Source organism: Schistocerca nitens, chromosome 3 (assembly GCF_023898315.1).
Source record: "Schistocerca nitens isolate TAMUIC-IGC-003100 chromosome 3, iqSchNite1.1, whole genome shotgun sequence".
In the NCBI taxonomy this organism is placed as follows: domain Eukaryota; kingdom Metazoa; phylum Arthropoda; class Insecta; order Orthoptera; family Acrididae; genus Schistocerca; species Schistocerca nitens.
The window spans coordinates 803,270,492-803,292,333 of NC_064616.1; the positions used below are offsets into that span (position 1 = coordinate 803,270,492).

Genomic DNA, 21,842 nt, shown 5'->3' on the forward strand with positions numbered 1-21,842 from the left:
TCACTGCCACTATCTCCGTCGTTCTGTCCCACTAATACTGTCTCCTCTCACTGTCGCTTTCTCCCTCTTGCTCTCTCCTACTGCTACTATCTCATTCATTCCTTGCCACTGCTGCTGTCTCTTCACATTGGCAGTCTCTCTCTTGCTCGTTATCACTGTCGTAGACTCTGTCTTTCGTTATCACTGGCTCTCACACACTTCCACTGTCTCCTTCTGTTTATACCTCTCCCACTGGCACTCTCTCCTTCACTGTTTTCCTTTGTTCCACTGTCACTGTGCCCCTCCTTTTTCTTCACACAATCATTGTCGCCTCCGCTCTTTCTACACCACAACCGCGTCTACTATCTTCCAGTATTTATTACGTTCCCGTCCCTTTAGCACTACTACTGTCCCCTTCTCTCTCAGCATAGAAAAACGCGAATGTGTTCGCATGCCATAATTTTTGGGAAAATATTTAAAGGTGGTGAGGAAGGTAGAAAGAGGCAGTTGGTACGCCACTTTTCAGACAGAGTCTTAATAGGAGCATATTCGCCTCTTTTTTGTCCTCCGATAGAAGCATTTTTCCGCTGGTTTCTTTTCCGCTGGTTCCATGTGACTCATCAAAAGAAGTTTATGCGTCAGTAAAATTTTGATAGTTTACTTATGTGAAACAGAAATGACGCGGAACTATATAGTTTCACACCTTACACCAGATTTTACTTGTACAAAAAATTTACATGTGTTTTAGTATAACACGAACATCGGGTTTCCACAACTCTTCTCATGATAACGGACTCAGTTTCTAGCAAATTTGTCCTTGTTACTTCACATTATAAACTACATTTTCGCCTCACACCGGATTTTACGTGTGTATTTCACGTGTAGAAGTAAGGCAATTTCGAACCTCTGTGTCTCAGAAATGTATAAAGATAATTTCCAAGGGTGTTCGAGGTCGGGTTCTTGGGAATATATCGTAAAAATATCAGCCATTTGCTATTAATAACCGTCTTGATATCCGCGTCTCGGTTCAGGTACTCAATAACCATGTTTTTCGGGTTTTCGCAGGACCCGTTTATAAACTATATGGTGCCTCCATAAATTCCTTAAGGTGCAGCGTAAACTACGTCTAATGCAAAAGAGAACAACCGCTTTGCTCCATTTGCCTAAGCAGGAGGAAATGTGTAATATTCTAACATTGACCCTCTACGTTAGGATAGTTACAGTAAGACAAGCCTACTGTTTACCATAGAAATGGTCCCTAGCAGAAGGGCTATCCAAAACACTTTACCCTACGATTATATCACCAACAGAATGCGAGGTATGTTCTATGGAAAAATCGTATTTTCATGCACGGCGTTTTGGAACATGTTAGGTGTTGGAACTTCCTGGCAGATTAAATCTGTGTGCCGGACCGAGACCCGAACCTGGTACCTTTGTCTTTGGTGGGCAAATGGTCTTCCTACAAAGTTACTGAAGCACGACTCACGACTCGCCCATAGAATTATATCCGCCAGTTCATCATCTTCTACCTTCCAAACTTTATTGTAGTTATTTCTTTTTTTTTTTTTTTTTTGTGGGACTATCCCTCCTAGAAGTAAGGATATATCGGAGGAATGGCTTGGCCACACTCTTCGGAATTGTTTTCAGCATCATTTTTCACCCTGTGTGCGCTGATTTGAAACTTCCTTACACAGTTTTAATCTAAAAAAATGGCTCTGAGCACTATGGGACTTAACTTCTAAGGTCATCAGTCCCCTAGAACTTAGAACTACTTAAACCTAACTAACCTAAGGACATCACACACATCCATGCCCGAGGCAGGATTCGAACCTGCGACCGTAGTGGTCGCGCGGTTCCAGACTGTAGCGCCTTTAAAGTTTTAATCTACTTGAATTCATTCTAGAATCATCGTGTAGAGGTTTGTGAATTCATTCTGGGCGTGGAGTTCTCCAGCGTTGCATATGCTTACCTGTAAATGTTATAACCCATTATAATCGGATGGATCTTTTGAAAATAAAACTTTGTATTCCTATGAGTGGGGTAAAATTCACACAAATTTTTTATCTTCAATCATTTAGACGGTACGAAACTCTTTGAAACACACCGAACAATGCAACGAGCTTAGTGATTAGGCGTACTGATTAGAGGACTGAACACGCTTTCGAGAAGACCTAGGTACAGAACCCAGTCCATCCATCCAGAATTAAGTTTTCCGGAGGTTCCGTACAGCTCTTAAAACAAATAGCGCGGCCGTTGCCTTTACACGGCCGATATCCTTCCCAGTCCTTCGCGAATGTGAGCTGTTCTTTCGTCTCCAAAGTTCTCGTAGTCGACTTAAAACTTTTCTCTCTCTTCGTTCTTAATGCAACTCTGATTGAGTAAGCTATTTGTCAGTACCGAGCTCACTGTATCTTACCCCGATCAAGCCGATCAGTAATTCAGTAACTACAGAGTCTACACCAGACAGCGATGACAGAGTTGTCCAGTGCGAACTCCCGTGTTTCCCGTCTCCCTGCAATATGGGGCTCTTCTTTCTAATGCAGTACTCTAGTTTCCGTCAGGCCTAAATTATGCACGAACGCTGCGTCGCCAGTTGTTCAAACTTACATATGAAATGATGCATTCATCTTTGTTGAAAATCTGCATCATTTGGAGTTAATATCTACGTCCTTCTTCTATGAAGTACGTGACAGAGTGTATTGTTTTAATCTTTCTGTCCGTTCGATTCACAGATGGAACGTCGAATGGACGACTGCTTGTAAGGCAACCAAGAGTTTTCAGTATTTCTATTACACCCCTTCTCGATTTCAATAAGACAGTTACTGCTTGCACCGTCCTTTCTTGTGCACGCCCAGTGTACCATGCTCATCCGACCTAATATGGTTCTTATGCAATTTTTAAATGTTCTGAAAGGATTTTCTTTTGTAGACAAACTGTAGTTGTACGGTATCCATTTGTGTTACCTGTAACTTATCACTCCACATCTTACTTCTGCACATCTTCTTCCCAAATAAACATCAAAACAGTGGTACGCTTTCACTTTCGTGAACTACAGAACTGCTCATTATTCTAGATTAAGAGCCAGTTGTCAATCTTTGAACCAGGAAGATATTTTGTCGATACCTAGAGCTTGTAACAGCCATTTTCACCGTACGGATATTCCTCACAAATAACTGCAGCATCTGTAAAACATTTTGGATTGTAGCTAATACTATCAGTAAGGTTTTAAATGTTTAACCTGCTGCTTTCGTGGACTGTAACAGTTATTACTTCAGTGTTAGATGACTCTCCATCCAGGATAACGTGGCGCGTCCACCCTTCAAGTAAATCTTCGATTCACTTACATACTACGTTCGACATTCAGTAGGAACATACTTTTCTTAGAATGCGTCCATGTGGTACTACATAAAAAGCTTTGAAAGCCTAGAAAAACAGGAACTGCTTTCTGTCCTCTATTCATGTCACTGAGGACGTCGCATATGATTATCCAGCGTTGAGTTTCGCGCGATCGATATTTTCGTTACCATACTCATTTCCATGGAGAACATTATTTTGTTGTTGGTAGGTCATAATGCCTGAGTGTTCTACTGCCGGCACTTTATGTTACCGAGTGCTGATAAAATTCAGCCGGAGAAAAATATGCACTCACAAAATACAAAATACACTAAAAGAAAGACATTTGAAAGGAACTTTTCGACACATAGAACATGCATTTGTCACAATATATATATATATATATATATATATATATATATATATATATATATATATATATATATATATATATATATAACACTCAGCTGATAAAATAAAGACGGTGAAAATATCAGTGAATAATATATGCACCAGGTCAGTTTTAGAAGTCTTGCAGACATGTGATGCGTTGTGGTATGTGTTAACAGATGATCAGCCTGCTGAACGAATTCTCAGCATTTGTAGAGGTGTAAAATTTTACTCCAGTTTGCAGTCACACACACAAACTAATGCCATCGTAAATGTCGTACCGGAGTACGTATATTTGTCATGCAAGAGATCAGTGCCTATGTTAACTGAATTTTTCCTGGCCTATGAAAATCCCTAACGAGCAACTGTTTGGAGTGCTGTTGTAGTAACATAAGAGCGCAAGATAGTAGAGAGGATATTTCATACAAACACTGGACGGTACATTAGTTGGAACATTCGGCAAAAGAGATTGTGGACTTTGATAAGCGTAAGTAGTGACCAGCAGTGACTTGTGACATCATCAGCACAGATACTGCATTGTACATTCATTTCAATTTTCTTTGGAACAGATATGCAGTGTGATTTCTTTCCCATGTTTTATATGTGATATCGTCAGTAAAACATAATCAACATTATAGGTGTAACGCGTATAGTATTAAGTTTCTGGAGGAGACCGATGCTGATGGACTATAAGAACCGGACTGAAAACTGTTAACCTGGCTTTGGGTTTTAAGTGGTTATTGGAGTCATTTTATAAGAAAGGCGGATTAGTTCCGCTCTCTGCCACATGTACTCAATACCCCGTCAGCTAAATCAGGAAATCCCTAAAAACGGAGAATTAACTATTCGTAGTTGGCACATCATTCTTCCCGTAACAAAGTCAATAAATCTTTGTTGTGGTTGGAAATGCTGTAAGCCAAATTACAACACATAGTGAGCTTAGAACACGCGGCATATAAAACTAAAATTATATAATGATGGTAGCCTATAATGCCACAATGTAACTGTACTGAATGAATGTAAATTGTCCTCTACCAGAATTTTGGTTTCAGCGCTGCAGTGCTTTACTGTGCATGGAACTGTTGGAGGTAGTACGTCGTTGCCATCCTCCGATCTCCGAACTGACTTATCTAGAGAGTTCTAGGCTACAGTTTACCGTGGACTTCGAGCCACGGTCGAATTCTGTATTTGTCACAGTAACAAACTATTTCTAGAGGAATAAGGGGTGATACGAGACGGAAAAGAATCCTAGTATCGACTGGGGTTGACCCCCAGACGTTGGGATTTGTAGCCTAGCACTTATACACTTTATTTCCGTGTAACAACAGTCATTACTTCAGCATCATAATGAGTTTCCCCTAGATGCACACGGAAAATAACTACATACATAAATAAATCAAATTCTTCCATACCGGGTGTTCCAGGAGTAGCGGACAATATTCAGGGATGCGACAGGAACGGTCATTCGCAGCGAAATCCATACCTTAAGAGCGATGAGCATATCTTCATCTTCGTCACTGTGAAACATATCTCTTCTACTGCAAGCTCTTTGATTTCCCATTCTTTGAGAATGTTAGGGTACACATTTTAGGGACCATGGTTACTAGGCTCTTTTGCTTCCCGCGATCGTTCCTGTCGTGCTCCTGGATACTGACCATTCCTGCTGGGACTCTCTGTATGAGATATCACCAAAAATGTGTAACTTCTTTGTCAGCAACCTGTGGTCGTATTCGTGAGTATCCACTAGTACGCAGTTTCGGTCTTATTCAAGTACCACGCGCACAACAGGCCAATATGGCAATATTCATCCTCGTAGAAATTTTATGAGCAGACAACCAACGCACGGTACTTCAAAATGGTCTGTAACTTAAATAGTGTAATAGTGCAAAAATATACTAAAAATTTACAGTTTCAGACTGCACGAAGTCATTTAAGAAATTCGTTGCACTTGTGGAGCCAAGTTCAAGGAAAATTTATGCAAGTTATGCATTTGTTCTGCGTGCCATCGAGCCTCGCTTAACAATAACGTTCGAAAAACTCGAGTACAAAATATGAGGGCAATATGCGCTAACCACTAACAGTTTCCTATACAGGTTAAGGTCCTATGCGCTATCTAAGGAACGAGGCAGGCACAGATAGAATCCGGGCGCTGAATTACCTGCAGCTGATCTGCCACACCGTCTAGCTGATGTGGGTTTTTCAGGACGTTTGCCACACTCGTTTAGGCAGATGTCTGGCCATCCCCAATGTACGTCACTGAAAAAGCGATACGCAGACCGTTCAAATAATACAAACTGCCGAACGAAACTTCTGAAATCACGTTAGGTTATGACGGTTTCTTCAGCAAGTCTTCAGATCATTACGTTACACGTACTTCAAGAGTTGAGCTAATGTTCCGAAATTTCTAACGTGTAACCTTGTCTTTCACTTTCATTCCTTTTACCAACTGAGCATTCACGGAACGATCGATACCTGGTCTCACAAGTATACTTCCGCCAGTGGAGCATTTCCACGGTTCGTCTCCGATACCTGGACACAGTTTCAAAATAGTGCACAATCGGCTGCAAAGTTTAAACCATTGACGGACAGAGGGCTCGATCGCCGTTCTTCACTTGGCTTAACTGGCGACTCTGGCTGTAGAAAGTAGCAAAGTAAATGATCAGAGGAAGTGAACCCCGTGACGGTGGAATAATGCTAAGAGGAAGTTGTAGGAATCGCTAATTCATAATGGCTGACAGAAGCTATCCTCACAAGTTCGTCTCTCTGACTGAGAACCAATTTGGTTCTTTCCGTAAGAAAACGCGAAGTAGAGTGTACAAAATATTTGATTGAACACGCACATAAATATGAAACATTTGTGGGAAGGCGCAACTCACCACCTATAGACAGAAAGAATCATGGAAGCATAAAATACATCCAAAGAGAAAATACCACAGGCATTATTTAAGAATATAGTCCTGTTTTTGTAAGCCACGAATCGTGAAAGTAATTTCCGTGTAGTTTTAATAACTCCACGACGTACACAAGAAATCCTGTACGAAAAGCAGAAGGGTTTTCTCTCTAATACGTCAGGTAGAGTGCGGGCTTAGCTAACCGAAAAGTTGTCTGGCTGAGCGCCGCTAGCTGCCCACGAGACCGCGCTGCCTCGGCTCGCCTAGGGGCGAAAGATAAATGACACAACGCCGCTTCCTTCTTTAGCGAAACCATTTACGGTTCCTTGTTTCTATTCTGCTCTCCCAGAAAACAACACAAATTGCTAATCAACGTTTCTTTAAACATTCCACTGTTGTTTCTAACGTAACGCCAACATAATTTTTAATCTGCATCGCAATTTCTCTACACGCATTTATTCCGTGAAGACGCAAAGTATTCGACAGACATTAACTAAATTTGCCCTGCTAAAGGGATGAAAACAACTTCAGCTTTCGTTCGTGAAATGAGAAAATTGGAGCACTAAAATCATCGTTTCTGATTTAACTTCTGTGAAGTAAATCTGAAACATAAAAAATGACGAGAGAAAACATTCATATATTATTCTTTGTGGAAAAAACGTTTCCATAAAGATTTGTGCTTACGTTTCCGTCTCACCCTGTAGTCAGTGACCGGCAACAGTGTGGAAATTCCCTCCATTTCAGCAGCCGCATCTCATCTTAATACCTTTCACATGAAACATTAACAGTTAAGTGCAATTTTTCTCAGTAAAATAGAAAAGGAAGAGTAGTAAAAGTGGTAGGAGAACATAGACTGTGGTAAAGAAATAAAAGAGGAAGCCACCTAGTAGAATTTTGCAGAGAAAATAATTGAATCATAGCTGAAACTTGGTTTAAATACCATATAAGAGGGCTGTATACGTGGAAGAGATCTGGGTACACTGGAAGGTCTGCTTCGACAGAGATTTGGATAACAGATTTTAAATTATACGACATATCCTGTGGAGGATGCGGACTCTGAGAATAATGTATTGATATGACCGGAAAACAGAGACTGATGAAATTTCAGAAATGTAGGCGATTAAGGAAATGAGTCCTGGGTAAATGAAAAAAAAAGAAAAACAGAGGATGTTGAGAGTTTCAGATGGAGCAATGGCAACGACAGACTGAAACAGAAGATGACTGGGTAGCTTTGAGACATGATATAATGGAGGTAACAGAAGATGAAATGGGCGAAAAGGGAAATGCCAGTAGCAATCCTTGGATAACGAACGACATATTGAATGCCGTTGACGAACAGAGAAAGTATTAAAATGTAGCAAATGAACCAGGCAAAAGGGAAGATAGACGCCTAAAAGTGAGATTGGCGTAAAGTGCAAAATGGCTAAGAAGGAATGACTGGAGAGCAAACCCAAGACTGTAAAAGCTCGCACAGCTAGGTGAAGATAGACGCTGGTTTGTATGAATATTAATGAGAAGTTTCGAGAAAAGAGAAACATCTGTATGGCTATGAGGACAGCAGATGTCAAAGCAAAGAAGGGAAAGCTAGGAGGCGTAAGGATTATGTTTTAAAAGAGAAATGAACTTTAAGACAACATTATGGTAAGGGTATAGGATGTAGATGAATATGAAATAGTAAAATAATTTGACAGAGGACTGGAAACAAATGGTTCAAATGGCTCTGAGCACTATGGGACTTAACATCTGAGATCATCAGTCTCCTAGAACTTAGAACTACTTAAACCTAACTAACCTGAGGACATCACACACATCCATGTCCGCGGCAAGACTCGAACCTGCGACCGTAGCGGTCACGCGGTTCCAGACTGAAGCGCCTAGAACCGCTCGGCCATAGCGGCCGGCCACTGAAAACACTAAGTCGGAACAACACCCTTGGAGTGGACAACATTCCCTCAGAATTATTAAGAGCCTTGGGAGAGCCCGCCATGACAAAACCTTCCACCTGTTGTGCGAAATATATGAGACAAGTGTAATACTTTCATAACTTAAGAAGAATGTAATAATACCAGTTCCAAAGAAGTGCTGACAGATGTGAATATTCCCGAACCATCACTTTAATAAGTCGTGGTTACAAAATACAGACACAAATTATTTACAGAAGAAGGAATTCGACCTACGGGAACATCTATTCCTGTTCTGGAGAAATGTAGAAGGTGGGCTGAAGAAAGCAAACCAACGTCTGTAGCATATGTAGATTTAGAGAAATTCTTTGACATTCTTTCAAATTTTGAACGTAGCAGTGATAAAATACAGATAGTGAAAGGTTATTTAAAACTTGTGCGGATACCTGACTGACGTTACAAGTACGGTACTGCAGTGCCTATGTTTTTAAGAAGAGCGATGCTATGTTCACTCGGCACTGTGGCGACTACAGCCGTAATGGAATACATACGCCGTTGCGGAAACGAACGACCATCAGCACAAATTTTCAGTGTCGTCATTCCCTTATACAGCTGACGGTTGTTCGTATTCGCAACTACGAATACATTGCAAGTATAACGTTACCAGAGTCAAAAAAATGGCTCGGATCTATATGGGACTTAACATCTGAGGTCAATCAGTCCCCTAGAACTTAGAACTACTTAAACCTAACTAACGTAAGGACATCACACACATCCATACCCGAGGCAGAATTCGAACCTGCGACCGTAGCGGTCGCGTGGTTCCAGACTGAAGTGCCTGGAACCGCTCGGCCACAACGGCCGGCGTTACAAAAGTCGGCGGACATCATAGGGAAACAGTAGTTGAGAATGAAGTGCGACAAAGTTGTAACCTATCCCAGTGTTATTCATTTTGTAAGCTGAACAAGTTGTGAAGGAAACCAAAGAGAAATATGAAAGGATAAATCAGGAAGGGTGGAACAGGAAAGGAAAAAATGGTTCAAATTGCTCTGAGCACTATAGCACTTAACTTCTAAGGTCATCAGTCCCCTAGAACTTAGAACTACTTAAACCTAACTAACCTAAGGACATCACACAAATCCATGCCCGAGGCAGGATTCGAACCTGCGACCGTAGCGGCCGCGCGGTTCCAGACTGTAGCGCCTTTAACCGCTTGGCCACCACGGCCGGCGAAGAGGAAAGGAGCTGAATACTAGTGATACAAGGTACCCTTCGCCATATACCATCGGGTGGGTTGTAGAGTGTGTATGTAGATGTACATGTAGATAATAAATAAAAACTTTGAGGTTTCTCGAAGAGACGGAGAAGGACTTGAAAGAGGAAGTGACTGGAATGGATAGTGTATTGAAAACTTTTAAGATGAAAATCAACAAAATAAGAAATGTGTAGTGGACTGTAACCAAATTAGTTCAGGAGATTCTGAGGGAATTTGTCTATGAAATGTAGTAGATCAGTTTTGCTGTTTAAATAGTAAAATACAGTAACTGATGCTGGCTGAAGCAGCGAGAATGAAGATTGACTATATGAGAAAAGCATTTCTGGAAAAGAGGATTTATCAACATCTGATACAAATTTCAGTGTGAAGAAGTCTCTTCAGAAGGTATTTGTCTGGAGTGTATCCTAGAACTGACTTGAAACAAGGACGATAAGCAATTCAGTCACGAAGAGAACAGAAGCTTTTGAAAAGTGGTTCTATATAAGAATGCTGAAGATTATATAGGTAAATCGAGTAACTACTGAAGAGGTGCTGAATCGAATTACGGAAAAATAAAATGAATGAGGCTAAAACAACACATTCTGAGGCATCAAGGAAATATCAGTTTCGTAATGGGGGAAGTGAGTGGGATAAAAATTGCGTGTAAAGACCAGTCCTTGAACACCGTAAGCGGGTTCACATGGGTGTAGGATGCAGTAGGTATTCCAAGATGAAGACACTTGCATAACGTGGAGACTGCATCAAACTAGTCACCGGACGGGAGACCTCAACAACAACAAACAGGTCCCTTGCACACGCTAAAAATGATTGAGAACAAGTAATACAACTAAATTATCACTTTTCTGCTTCATCTTGCTCCAGGTGACTCTTCAATTTAGTCGCTTGCTGAAGATCATCCTCCGTCTTTCCGCATTCTTTGCTATGATCACTTACGTCATCTTGTTTAAATGTTTCAGATTTTTTTACAAAAAAAGCACATTTACGATTAACATCTCATCAAATACATCATTTTTTCCGTTCTGTACAGCACATTCCCTCCAGTGCGACTCCATCTTTCAGTCTACTCCTACCCAATCTACTATACAACTCGTACTGCAGCAAATGACAATGTAATTCTGTCAGCGACAGCTAACGACGTGAAAGAGCAGCTGAACGGAATGGACAGCGTCTTGAAAGGATAATACAAGATGAACATTAACAAAAGCAAAACAAGTGTAATGGAATGTAGCAGATTTAAATCATGCGATGCTGACGGTATTAGATTAGGAAACGAGATGCTAGAAGCAGGAGACGAGTTTTGCTATATATGCAGCAAAATAAACTGTGGTGGCCGAAGTAGAGACGGTACAAAACGTAGGCCGGTAATGGTAAGAAAAGCGTTTCTGAGGAATGTAGATTTAAGCGTTAGGAAGTCTTTTCTGAAGACTTTTTTTTTCTGGAATGTAGCCTTGTACAGAAGTGAAACGTCTACGACAAACATTGCAGGCAAGGAGAGAAGAGAAGCTCCTGAAATGTGGCGATACTGAAGAATGCTGGAGTTTAGGTAGGTAGATCATGTAACCTCTGAGGAGGTACTGAATATAATAGGGGAGAAATGAAATTTGTGGCGTAACTTGACTGAAAGAAGGGGCCGGTTGATGGGAAACATTCTGAGACATTAAGCTATCACCAATTGGGTACTGGAGGGAAGTGTGGGGGATGAAACTGTAGAGGGAAGTCAATAGATGAATACTGTGCGCAGGATGAAAATGATGTAAGCTGAAGTAGTTATTCGGAGATGAAGAGGTTTGCACAGGATAGAGCAGCATGCAGAACTTCCCGGGTTCGATTCCCGGCGGGGTCAGGGATTTTCTCTGCCTCGTGATGGCTGGGTGTTGTGTGATGTCCTTAGGTTAGTTAGGCTTAAGTAGTTCTAAGTTCTAGGGGACTGATGACCATAGATGTTAAGTCCCATAGTGCTCAGAGCCATTTGAACCATTTTGAGCATGCAGAACTGAAGACAACAACAACAATAACTGTACTACAAGACATGTGTCTGCCAAATATGGATTGAAAACCATAGATATAGCTTGCAGAAATGTAACAGGATTATTTCTAACATTTATGTTTAGCATGGTTTAGTTACAAAATATATTTATGAGTTATAATACAATTATTGCGAGTGTTCCAGTTAAATATTTGGTTTGACAGAGTGAAATAATTCTATAAATTATCGAAAATTTGCAGTGTCACTAAACTACACAAATTGTACCATAGTTGATATGGATATGACAGATACACATAAATTTGATAATTTTATAAAACTGAATTTCTAGGTTATGGAAGTTGCAAATAAAACTAACCAATATCAAGTCGCGAAAATAAGTGGAATGTCTGATATCCGGCGAAACGTTATCCCATACCACTGAAAACATTTCATTCATAGCAATCAGTTTATGTCGCGTGTGTTTGCTGGAACAGTCCTGAGGCCCAGTAAACACACGGAATTATGGCGATAAGAATACTTTAAGCGCTACGGGCCAAACTGCGTCTTTGGTCTGCTAAAACAGTTGCTTCTACGTAATTTTGCTAGAGCAGATAGGTACGGTCAAGGCGTAACGCGTGAAGAACATGTGCAAATTATAGAGGCCGAATTTTAGGAATATTACAGAAACGCTTTAATCGTCTCCTTGATAACGCGCTACCCCTTACCCCCCCCCCCCCCAAAAAAAAGTTCTCATCCAAAAGGAAATACCTAAAAAACGTTTTCAGTGTGTCCTTCAGTTCGATTAGCAGTAACTGATTCAGCATCAGATATTCTTTTACCACAAATCAGTTTCTCTGGTTCCACACTTGATATGACTCAGACTGACAGATATCAAAAGATATATATCGCCATTACAGCAGGTTGATTGGGAAGAAATTTAGTATTCACCAGTGGAAACGGAGCATAACACAGTTGGACATCCATATAATAGGAAGGAAGGAGGATTGCTGTTTTACGTCTACCCAACGCCGCAGTAATTAAACGCAGAGCTCAAGCTCAAATAGGAATAATATAGGAAGGGAACTGACCGGGCCCTTTCCAAAGGCATTTCTCTTAAGAAATTTACTGAAAACACGGAAAATATAAATTATGGTGCTTGTCCATGGATTTGAATGCTGTTATGTCCTCCCGAATACGAATCCAGTGCCTCAGCCACCTCGGTGCAAGGCTGTGGCAGCTTTGTAGCAATCATTCTGAATTTTTGAAGTTCTGGGCACTGAATTTGACTATGTGGAGCCGATAAAAACCCTGTCATTATCATCATTATCAACATTGTGTGATTCAGCTCTGACTCCTGGTTACCCTTTTTTTTCATAAAACCTAGGAGAGAGTTATAATATACTGTTCTGCTTACGGAAAAGTTCCCCAATCGCCTTTTTAAGGACATACTCGTCATTTTAATGTTAGCCACTGCAAGACAGTAACTAGTTCGTTTCCTAACAAAAATGATTGGCCAGTTTTTCGAAATTTATATTCGGGACCGAAATTTTTGTGTGTGTACAGTCATAAAACTGTAGTTATCCCTTCAGACTATTACCGAGCGAGGTGGCGCAGTTGTTAGCACACTGGACTCGCATTCGGAAGGACGACGGTTCAATCCCGCGTCCGGCCATCCTGCTTTAGGTTTTCCGTAATTTCCCTAAATCGCTCCAGGCAAATGCCGGGATGGTTCCTTTGAAAGGGCACGGCCGACATCCTTCCCTAATCCTATGAGACCGATAATCTCGCTGTTTGGTCTCTTTCCCCAACCAACCAACCAACCAACCTTCAGACTATTGAAACATGAAACGTCTTTTATTTTTGTCCTATCTACATTTCCTTTGTGCCTCTAAAGAATTATAATAACGCTGCGTTCGGACGCTATCTGAGTTTTCTAACTATTCCCTTGTGTCATTTAGGAACTGTACGTTCCAATTCCCTAGGTATATGATTTAATTACACCTGGTTTTACGACTGCGAGATGGAAAGTAATGCCTTCGAATTTTTATGTGAAAATCGTTAAGGTTTTTGAAATAATACAAACGTTATTAACATTCTAGGATCTTTACTCATCATATCCATGTATTTATTTCTCAACGTAATCACCCTGGCAACGAACGCATTTCTCCCAACGAGAAGCCAGTTTGTTGATATCGTCTTTGTAGACATTGCTGACGGAACCGAGATCTTACCTCTGCCTGCACCTCTTCATTGTTATCAAAGTGAAGTCTTCAAAGGTATTCTCTAAGTTTTGGAAACAGATGAAAATCGGATGTGGCCACGTCGAGAATGTATAGAGGATGGTCGATAACAATGATATAAAGGCGTCGGATTGCTACCGTCGCAGCGGTCGTGCGTGATCTCCCACTGTCATGCGGGAGGAAAGGGTGTGCCACATGTGGGCGAATTCTTCGGATACAAAACTCGACTACAGCACTCTGTTTCTCACGCACCGAGAAGAGTCATAGGATACCTCCTAATATCGAGTCGGACCTCCTTTTGCCCGGCGTAGCGTAGCAACTAGACGTGTCATGGACTCAAAAAGTCGTTGGAATTACCCTGCAGGAATATTGAGCCATGCTGCCTCTATTGCCGGCCATAACTGCGAAAGTAGTGCCACTCCACGATTTTGTGTTCTAACTGACTTCTCGATTATGTACCGTAAATGTTCGATGAGTGGCCAAATCATTTGCTCAAACTGTCCAGAATGCTGTTCAAATCAATCGCGAAAAATTATGACCTAGCGACATGGCGCATTACCACCCATAAAAACTGCATCTTTGTTTGGTAACAATAAGTCCACGAATGGCTTCAAATGGTCTCCAAGTAGACGAATATAAACATTATCGGTCAATAGCCAGCTCAGTTTCACCAGAAGATTCAGCCCATTCCATGTAAACACAGGCTACACCATTATGGAGCCACCACCAGCTTGCACAGTGCCTTGCTGACAACTTGGGTCCATGGCTTCGTGGGGTCTGCGCCACACCCAAACCCTACAATCAGGTTTTAGCAGGCCACGGTTTTCCAGTCGTCTAGGATCCAACTGATCTGGTCGCAAGCCCAGGATTTTTTTTTTCACCCTGAGGGAGTGAGGCGGGCACATGGAGAGTCTATTGCTCTTTGGTGCCTTATATTAACTTAAGGTATGCTGTGGTGGCACTTTTTATTTCGAGAAGTGGGGTTTGGGTTTCCTAATCTTATTCTGACTTCATCTCATATGTTATCGCTTTCTGTCGCGTGGGGGAGGGGGGGGGGGGTATCGAGATCCTGGCATTTGCCTGAGTGATGAGGGAAACCTCCCTAAAACCTCAGCAAGGATCTGTTGAAGCTTCTCTTTCTTGTGTTTTGTTGTTTTCTCTTCTTTGGTGTCTTGTTAGTGTGTGGTCGTGATTTTCATTCTCGTTTTATGTGTCGTCTTCCTCTTCAGATTCTTCGTCCAGTAGGTGTTTTATCATGCCCTGTTGTAAGTCATCGTCAGTGAAATTTGTTGTTGAGTTCGCATCTATTGCCTTTATGCTTGTTTTGATTACTATAGGCGGATAGGGGTATTTTGTTTGTGGGTATCTCAGAACGGTGTAATTTCTTAGTAAAATGTCTGTTGTGGCTGTTATATTGTGCAATCTGTTGGTGCCGATTTTAGCAGTTAATTCTAGCCATCTTCTCCTTAGGGGGTGCACTTGTGCGTTCCTGTATACTAATTCATTTCGTGTCCTGGGGGTCATCTGGCCTGTTAATTCTTAGTATTTTCCTTTCTGTTGCCATTATCCTCCGAGTCACTGTTTTGTTCGCCATACATACCGAAGCGGCATATTCCAGTATGGGGCGGACAAAAGCTTCGTAGGTGTATATCATTGTATCCCTTTTGGCTCCGTTTGTCCTGCCTCTGAGTAGGCGGAGTAGGTTTAGTCTTGTTTTGGCTTTTATCGTGATGTCCCTAGAGTGTGCCCCCCATGACATATATTTGTCGAGTGTAATGCCCAGATATCTTGCCGTGTCTTTCGCTTTTATGGTTTGTCCCCACAGTTGTAACCTGCAGTCTTCTTGGTTCTGTTTGCGCGTGCGGGCTCGTTTGTGTTTGAACAGAATAAGTTGTATCTTGGCAGCGTTAGGCTTGATCTTCCATTGGCTGAGCCAGCTTTCTAGGAGGGATAGGTAATCTTGAGTTTGTCTGTTGGTTTCTTGTGTTGTTGGTGAAGAGGCACTGTAGGCTACGTCGTGCTGTTAACAGAGGCAATCGCTTCGGTTGTCTTCTGCCGCAGTCCATTAACGCCAAATTTCGCCGCACTGTCCTAACGGATACGTTCGTCGTGCGTCTCACATTGATTCCTGCCGTTATTTCACTCATTGTTGCCTATCTGTTAGTACTGACAAATCTACGCTAGCGCCTCTGCTCTCGGTCGTTTAAGTCCGTCGGCCTCTGCGTTGTCCGTGATGAGAGGTAATAACTGAAATTTTGGATTCTGAGCGCACTTTTGACACTGTGGATCCCGGAATACTGAGAGCCCCAACGATTTCCGAAATGAAGTGTCCCATGCGTCTATCGGCAACTACCATTCCGCGTTCGAAGGCTGTTAATTACCGCCGTGCGGCCACAATCACTTTGGAAACCTTTTCACGTGAATCACCTGAGTACAAATGATAGCTTTTATATCTTGTGTACGCGATACTACCGACATCTGTATATGTGGATATTGCTATCCCATGACTTTTGGTACCTCATTGTAGATACATTGCACACAGACATTTTACACGCTAGAACTCGGAGCCCTGTATCGGCAGAGGAGTGCAAATATGTAGGCATGAATAATGAAGATCTATAACGTTATTGGCATTTGTTTTATTTAAAAAGCTTTAAGAGGTTTCACATAAAAATTCGGAGACGTTACTTTTCTACACGACCTCGTACTTTATCAATTAGTTTCTTGCCCGAGTCTTCACCTGCGTACACATATGTCACACGTGTTTCATACAAGTGTGAAAATTAAAGAAACGATTTTACATCTGGAAGAGTATTTTATCTCATTTTTTGTACATTCACTCCCTTTCCTCCTTTTTACATGTCACTTCTTCTCACCTCCATGTCATTACTACGGGTTCGAGGATACCTTCCTCCTATAGCATTGTTATACAAATGATGGGTCACACATATACCAAATCTGCCCGAAATTGCTGCAGGTCTTCCTGAGTTACACATTTACGGCACCCCGTTGCACGCCCACTCTCAGCCGGAGGTGTGCTAGGGGTGTATTGCCACCACACAAATTTTTTTCCAGAGAGCAAGTGTACCAAGTTTTGTAGATGTGTTTCAGCCATTACAGAGATATGCTGATGTGCCATCCCACTCCCCCTATCCCAACGCTATGGGTGGCACGTCACCGCTACTCTCACCATTGAGCCTAGCGACAATGAAAATACTATTAAAATAATTGAATATTTTTACATGTGACGGCTTCTCACTGCCACCCCTACCCCTAGGGGTGGTAGGTGGGTGTACTACACGACAATATTTTTATACAAGAAATTATACAATTGATAGAAATAATGAGTAATGGATACACAAAGTTAGGATAAAATTGTGATAGATGTTCGTGATTTATGCTTCTACGTCACCCCTTTTCACTCATCCCTCATCCATGTAAGAGGTAGATGGTTCTTAATCGTATTCTGCTTCCTTCCGGGCACTAAGTATTATGTAGACAAAGATGAGGAACATATATGCGTACATACAGCGTTGTTTTAAATAAGTCGCATACAGTGTCATCTCATATATTTTCATGTTGTCTTCTTTGTTCATCGGGATCTTTTCTCCCGAAGTTGCACATATACCTACAGGTTGCATTAGTTAACTGCCGTCTTTAGCAACTGTAATAAAATTCTTATAAGAACATACACGTTTTGCTTTATTTTAAAGCATCTTCAGTGATAACAATATGGTATTTTCTATTACAGTTTTGTTTGTTCTGATCATTAACAAAAAAAAAAATGGTTCAAATGGCTCTGAGCACTATGGGACTCAACTGCTGAGGTCATTAGTCCCCTAGAACTTAGAACTAGTTAAACCTAACTAACCTAAGGACATCACAAACATCCATGCCCGAGGCAGGATTCGAACCTGCGACCGTAGCGATCATTAACAATTTGCATGCTTCACTTATTACTATAAGCAGTTTTAATAGCTTGAATACAACATATTAATGGTTCAAATGGTTCAAATGGCTCTAAGCACTACTGGACTTAACACCTGAGGTCATCAGTCCCCTAAGACTTAGAACTACTTAAACCTAACGAACCTAAGGACATCACACACATCCATGCCCGAGGCAGGATTAGAACCTGCAACCGTAGCAGCAGCGCGGCTCCGGACTGAAGCGCCTAGAGCCGCTCGGCCACAGCTGCCGGCTACATATTAGTGTTCCACAATAATATTTATTAGTTCGTTATGAACCGGCTTTGGGCTTCTTAGGCCATCGTCAGATAACTTAGTGTTGAAGAGATAGTCCACACAACTTCGGAGAGAATTCATAGCTGTACAAAGATACGTGACATTTTATGACTATATCGATACAAAACACTAGCATGTTGCAATACCTAAAGAGACACTGAACAAATAAATCTTGCATTACAGTATGTTGAAATATTAAAACTACGTGAGTGTACAGAACATAAATGTTCTAAAAGTGAGTAATGGCACAGTCTACAGTGTCATATGGACAAATTGGTGAATGTGATGAACAGACTGAATAAAAGGAGGCGAAGAAAGATATCTATGGAATTTGGGTGTGTAACAATTATAACAAGTTTAATGCCTGATGGTGAGAGGAATAATAACTGCCTGCTACTTTAATAAGGGTGAATAGTGGAACTGTGTTTGTTCATTAAAGACCAGGTCAGGATTCTTTGACTGGTGTTTATTAATGGCCAGACTTTCAAGTAATGTTAGTTTTCTCTATTTAGTTCCTTTATAGAGATCATCACATTTCACATCATACGAATGACATTCATTCAGAGCATGTTCAGCAAAGGTGGAATCTTTCTTTCTCAGTCTCCAATTCCTTTCGTGCTTAGTCAGTCTAGTGGTTATATCCCTACCTGATTCACATACATATAATTTGCCACACAGATTGCAGGAAATTCTGTAAATTCCACTCTTTTCTAAAGGTGGAATCATTACTTTACTATTGAACAGAAGGTGGGCAACAGTATTCCTAGTGTAAAAAGCTGGATTATATTTCCTGGACTTCAGTTTCCTTGCAAGAACCTGTCAAGTCCTTCCCACACACACGAGGGTAGGTTCGCGTCCCGTTTGCTATCAGTGTGGTTTTGTGATGTCTGAGGTGGTCGCTTCTTTTTGCTGAGTATGCTGTCAATCAGTGAAGGACTATAACCATTACCGAATGGTGTTTATTTAATTACTTGATTTTACTGAGATGTGAATTCAAATGTTGAACAATTTATTTAACTGTCTGATGGTACCTGTCGACAAGCACAATACATCATCCACATGACTAATCCAATATTGTATTTTAGAACTTGGAGGCTCTTTATCTAAAAATATCCATAAACATTTCAGGTATAACAAGATGCATCTATTTTGTATCGATGTAGTCATAAAATGCCACATATCTTTGTGCAGCATTGTTTGTACAGCTATGATTTCTCAATGAAGCTGTGTGGAACATTAATACGTTGTATTCTAGTTATTAATATTTCTGTGTTCCTCCAAAAACCGACAGAATATTCCATAAATAGTATAAACAGTTTTTACTCTTTTCGTTACTTACGTTTTGTTCGTTGTCTCTTGCATTCTTCTTCGTCTTCCACGTGCCCGTGTACAGTTTTTGCACACATAACTGTCACTACACTTAACACATTTACACTTCTGTGTTGGGAAGTATCACTGTCCTCTCACCATTTTGCGAGTTTTGTTTTGCTATTGCGAGATGCGTCGGTCTTTTATTTGTTTTGATGTGATGGAAGCGTCTGCTATCGCTCTGTGGCTCTGTGACTCTTTATATTTTCCCGCTAAGGTGCCGGCTGGGGTGGCCAAGCGGTTCTAGGCGCTCCAGTCTGGAACCGCGAGACCGCTACGGTCACAGGTTCGAATCCTGCCTCGGGCATGGATGTGTGTGATGTCCTTAGGTTAGGTTTAAGTAGTTTTAAGTTCTAGGGGACTGATGACCTCAGAAGTTAAGTCCCATAGTGCTCAGAGCCATTTGAACCATTTTTTCCTCCCACTAAGAGAGAGAGAGAGAGAGAGAGAGAGAGAGAGAGAGAGAGAGAGAGAGAAACATCAGCAATCAGACGCTATTTAAAATAATAAAACATATTGTTGAAAAAGGCAACACCCATGCACACCACAAAATAATATCATGAACTAGGCAATATCCCCACCCTAGAACATCCACCACTGTACTGTAGTGAAGCAATAACTTACACACGCAGTCGATAGGACATGTTAGTTCTCTTTAAAAAAAAGAAAAAACACACACGCACACACACAAGCAAACAAAAATAATTACTCTCACTTTAAAATTTAAAAAAAAACAAATAAAATAAAAATAACATAGTTTCTCTCTCTCTCTTTGCCTAGTCGGAAAATATAAACAATCACAGAGGTGTAGCAGACGCTTCCACCATTATCAAAACAAACATTAGATGAAAGCATCTCGCAATAGCAAAACAGAACACGCAGAATAGCGGGAGCACAGTGATACTACCCAACACAGAAGTGAAAACGTGTTAAGTGCAGTGAAAGGGTTGTGTGCAAAACCTAAATACACGTGGAAGACGAAGAAGAATGCAAGAAAAAACAAAAAAAAACATGAGTAACGAAAAGGAAAGGAAACTGTTTTTATTAATAAGTAAAGCATGCAAATTGTTAACGATCAGAGCAAACAACACTGTAATAGAATAAAAGACATTGTTACAACGACCACTGAAGAGAAACGCTTTGTTGTTCACGAAATTTTTATTGCAGTTGCTAAAGACGGCAACTAACCTATACAACTTACATATTCAGATTAAGGACTATATTTTCGATTTGTGTTTTCTAACGGGGAATGAAATAAAGTCCAGTAGGAAATAAAAAGTTTTGGAAACTCATGTTTTTGTTCTTGAACGATATAACACACGACGAAGACGTTCTAACATTACTGGAATAACAAGAAGTCCCTCGCTGTTAGAAGTTGACAGAATTGAGAGACTACAGCTGTATGATTGAGAAGAAGACTAAGAAAAGAATCTTTGAACAGTCAAGAGCTACAAAGTATTTTTAACAGTCAATTGAGCTGATCGGTATTTTGTAGGTAAATTCTGTGAAATACTGGGAGTCTGTCACTGAATGTCTGTCAGATAGAGTTTTAAGTGTTTTTTTAAAATTATAAACTTTTGTGACCGTTCATACTGACTCTCTTTTGTGTGGGTATACATCTCTGCCTCCAATTAGGACAGTCGATTATAGACCCTTCACAGTGTCCCGTTCCACTTTTGTTGGCAATTTTTCTATAAACAGGTTGTAGTTTTCGAGAGTTCTGTCATTAAATTGAAAGGCATCGGGATCGAACCTTTGCGACCAGTCCACTCAATACCCCAACACATCGCTAGTCCAAGACTTTTGTACGAAATTAAAGACACCACTTGAAGCTCAGTAAACATCTGTTGAATGCGTGCTATGTAATTACGTGTCGTAAAGCACGCAACTTCAAATTTCTCTGTGCCGGAACGTAATTGCCAGTCCTCACGTCTCATTGACGACTTTCAGTATCTGACTGGGTATTTACTGAAAGTTTTATCGAATAGAAAACTATCACAGGTAACATATTCATCTGCCCAAATTCTAAGACAGAAAACAATAAAATCCGATTAACTGTAATTAAGTGATAAGAATAGTGCAGACCCTATCACCCTTTGCTGCAACACACTGGAAATGACTTCTGTTTTAGTGGAGAACATTCTCATATTTTTCCTTTAGTTAACATTTTGGTGACAGGGAATCAGCAACTTCACTGAATTTTTTAAAGCATTAATTAGTGATTCTGTCAAAAGTTGCAGTACTTTTATTAGCC

The 21,842-nt window shown here is 40.8% G+C and overlaps 1 protein-coding gene across 1 annotated transcript in view; it reads right to left on the reverse strand.

Moving 5' to 3' along the window:
• The window catches only part of LOC126249432 (translation initiation factor IF-2-like), a 143,357-nt gene extending 127,770 nt beyond the window's left edge, over positions 1 to 15,587 (reverse strand). Inside the window, exon 1 of the mRNA XM_049951085.1 lies at positions 15,577 to 15,587. Within this exon, the coding sequence (XP_049807042.1) occupies positions 15,577 to 15,587 (11 nt within the window). The remainder of the gene's footprint in view (positions 1 to 15,576) is intronic.
• Between the last annotated feature and the right edge of the window lie 6,255 nt (positions 15,588 to 21,842).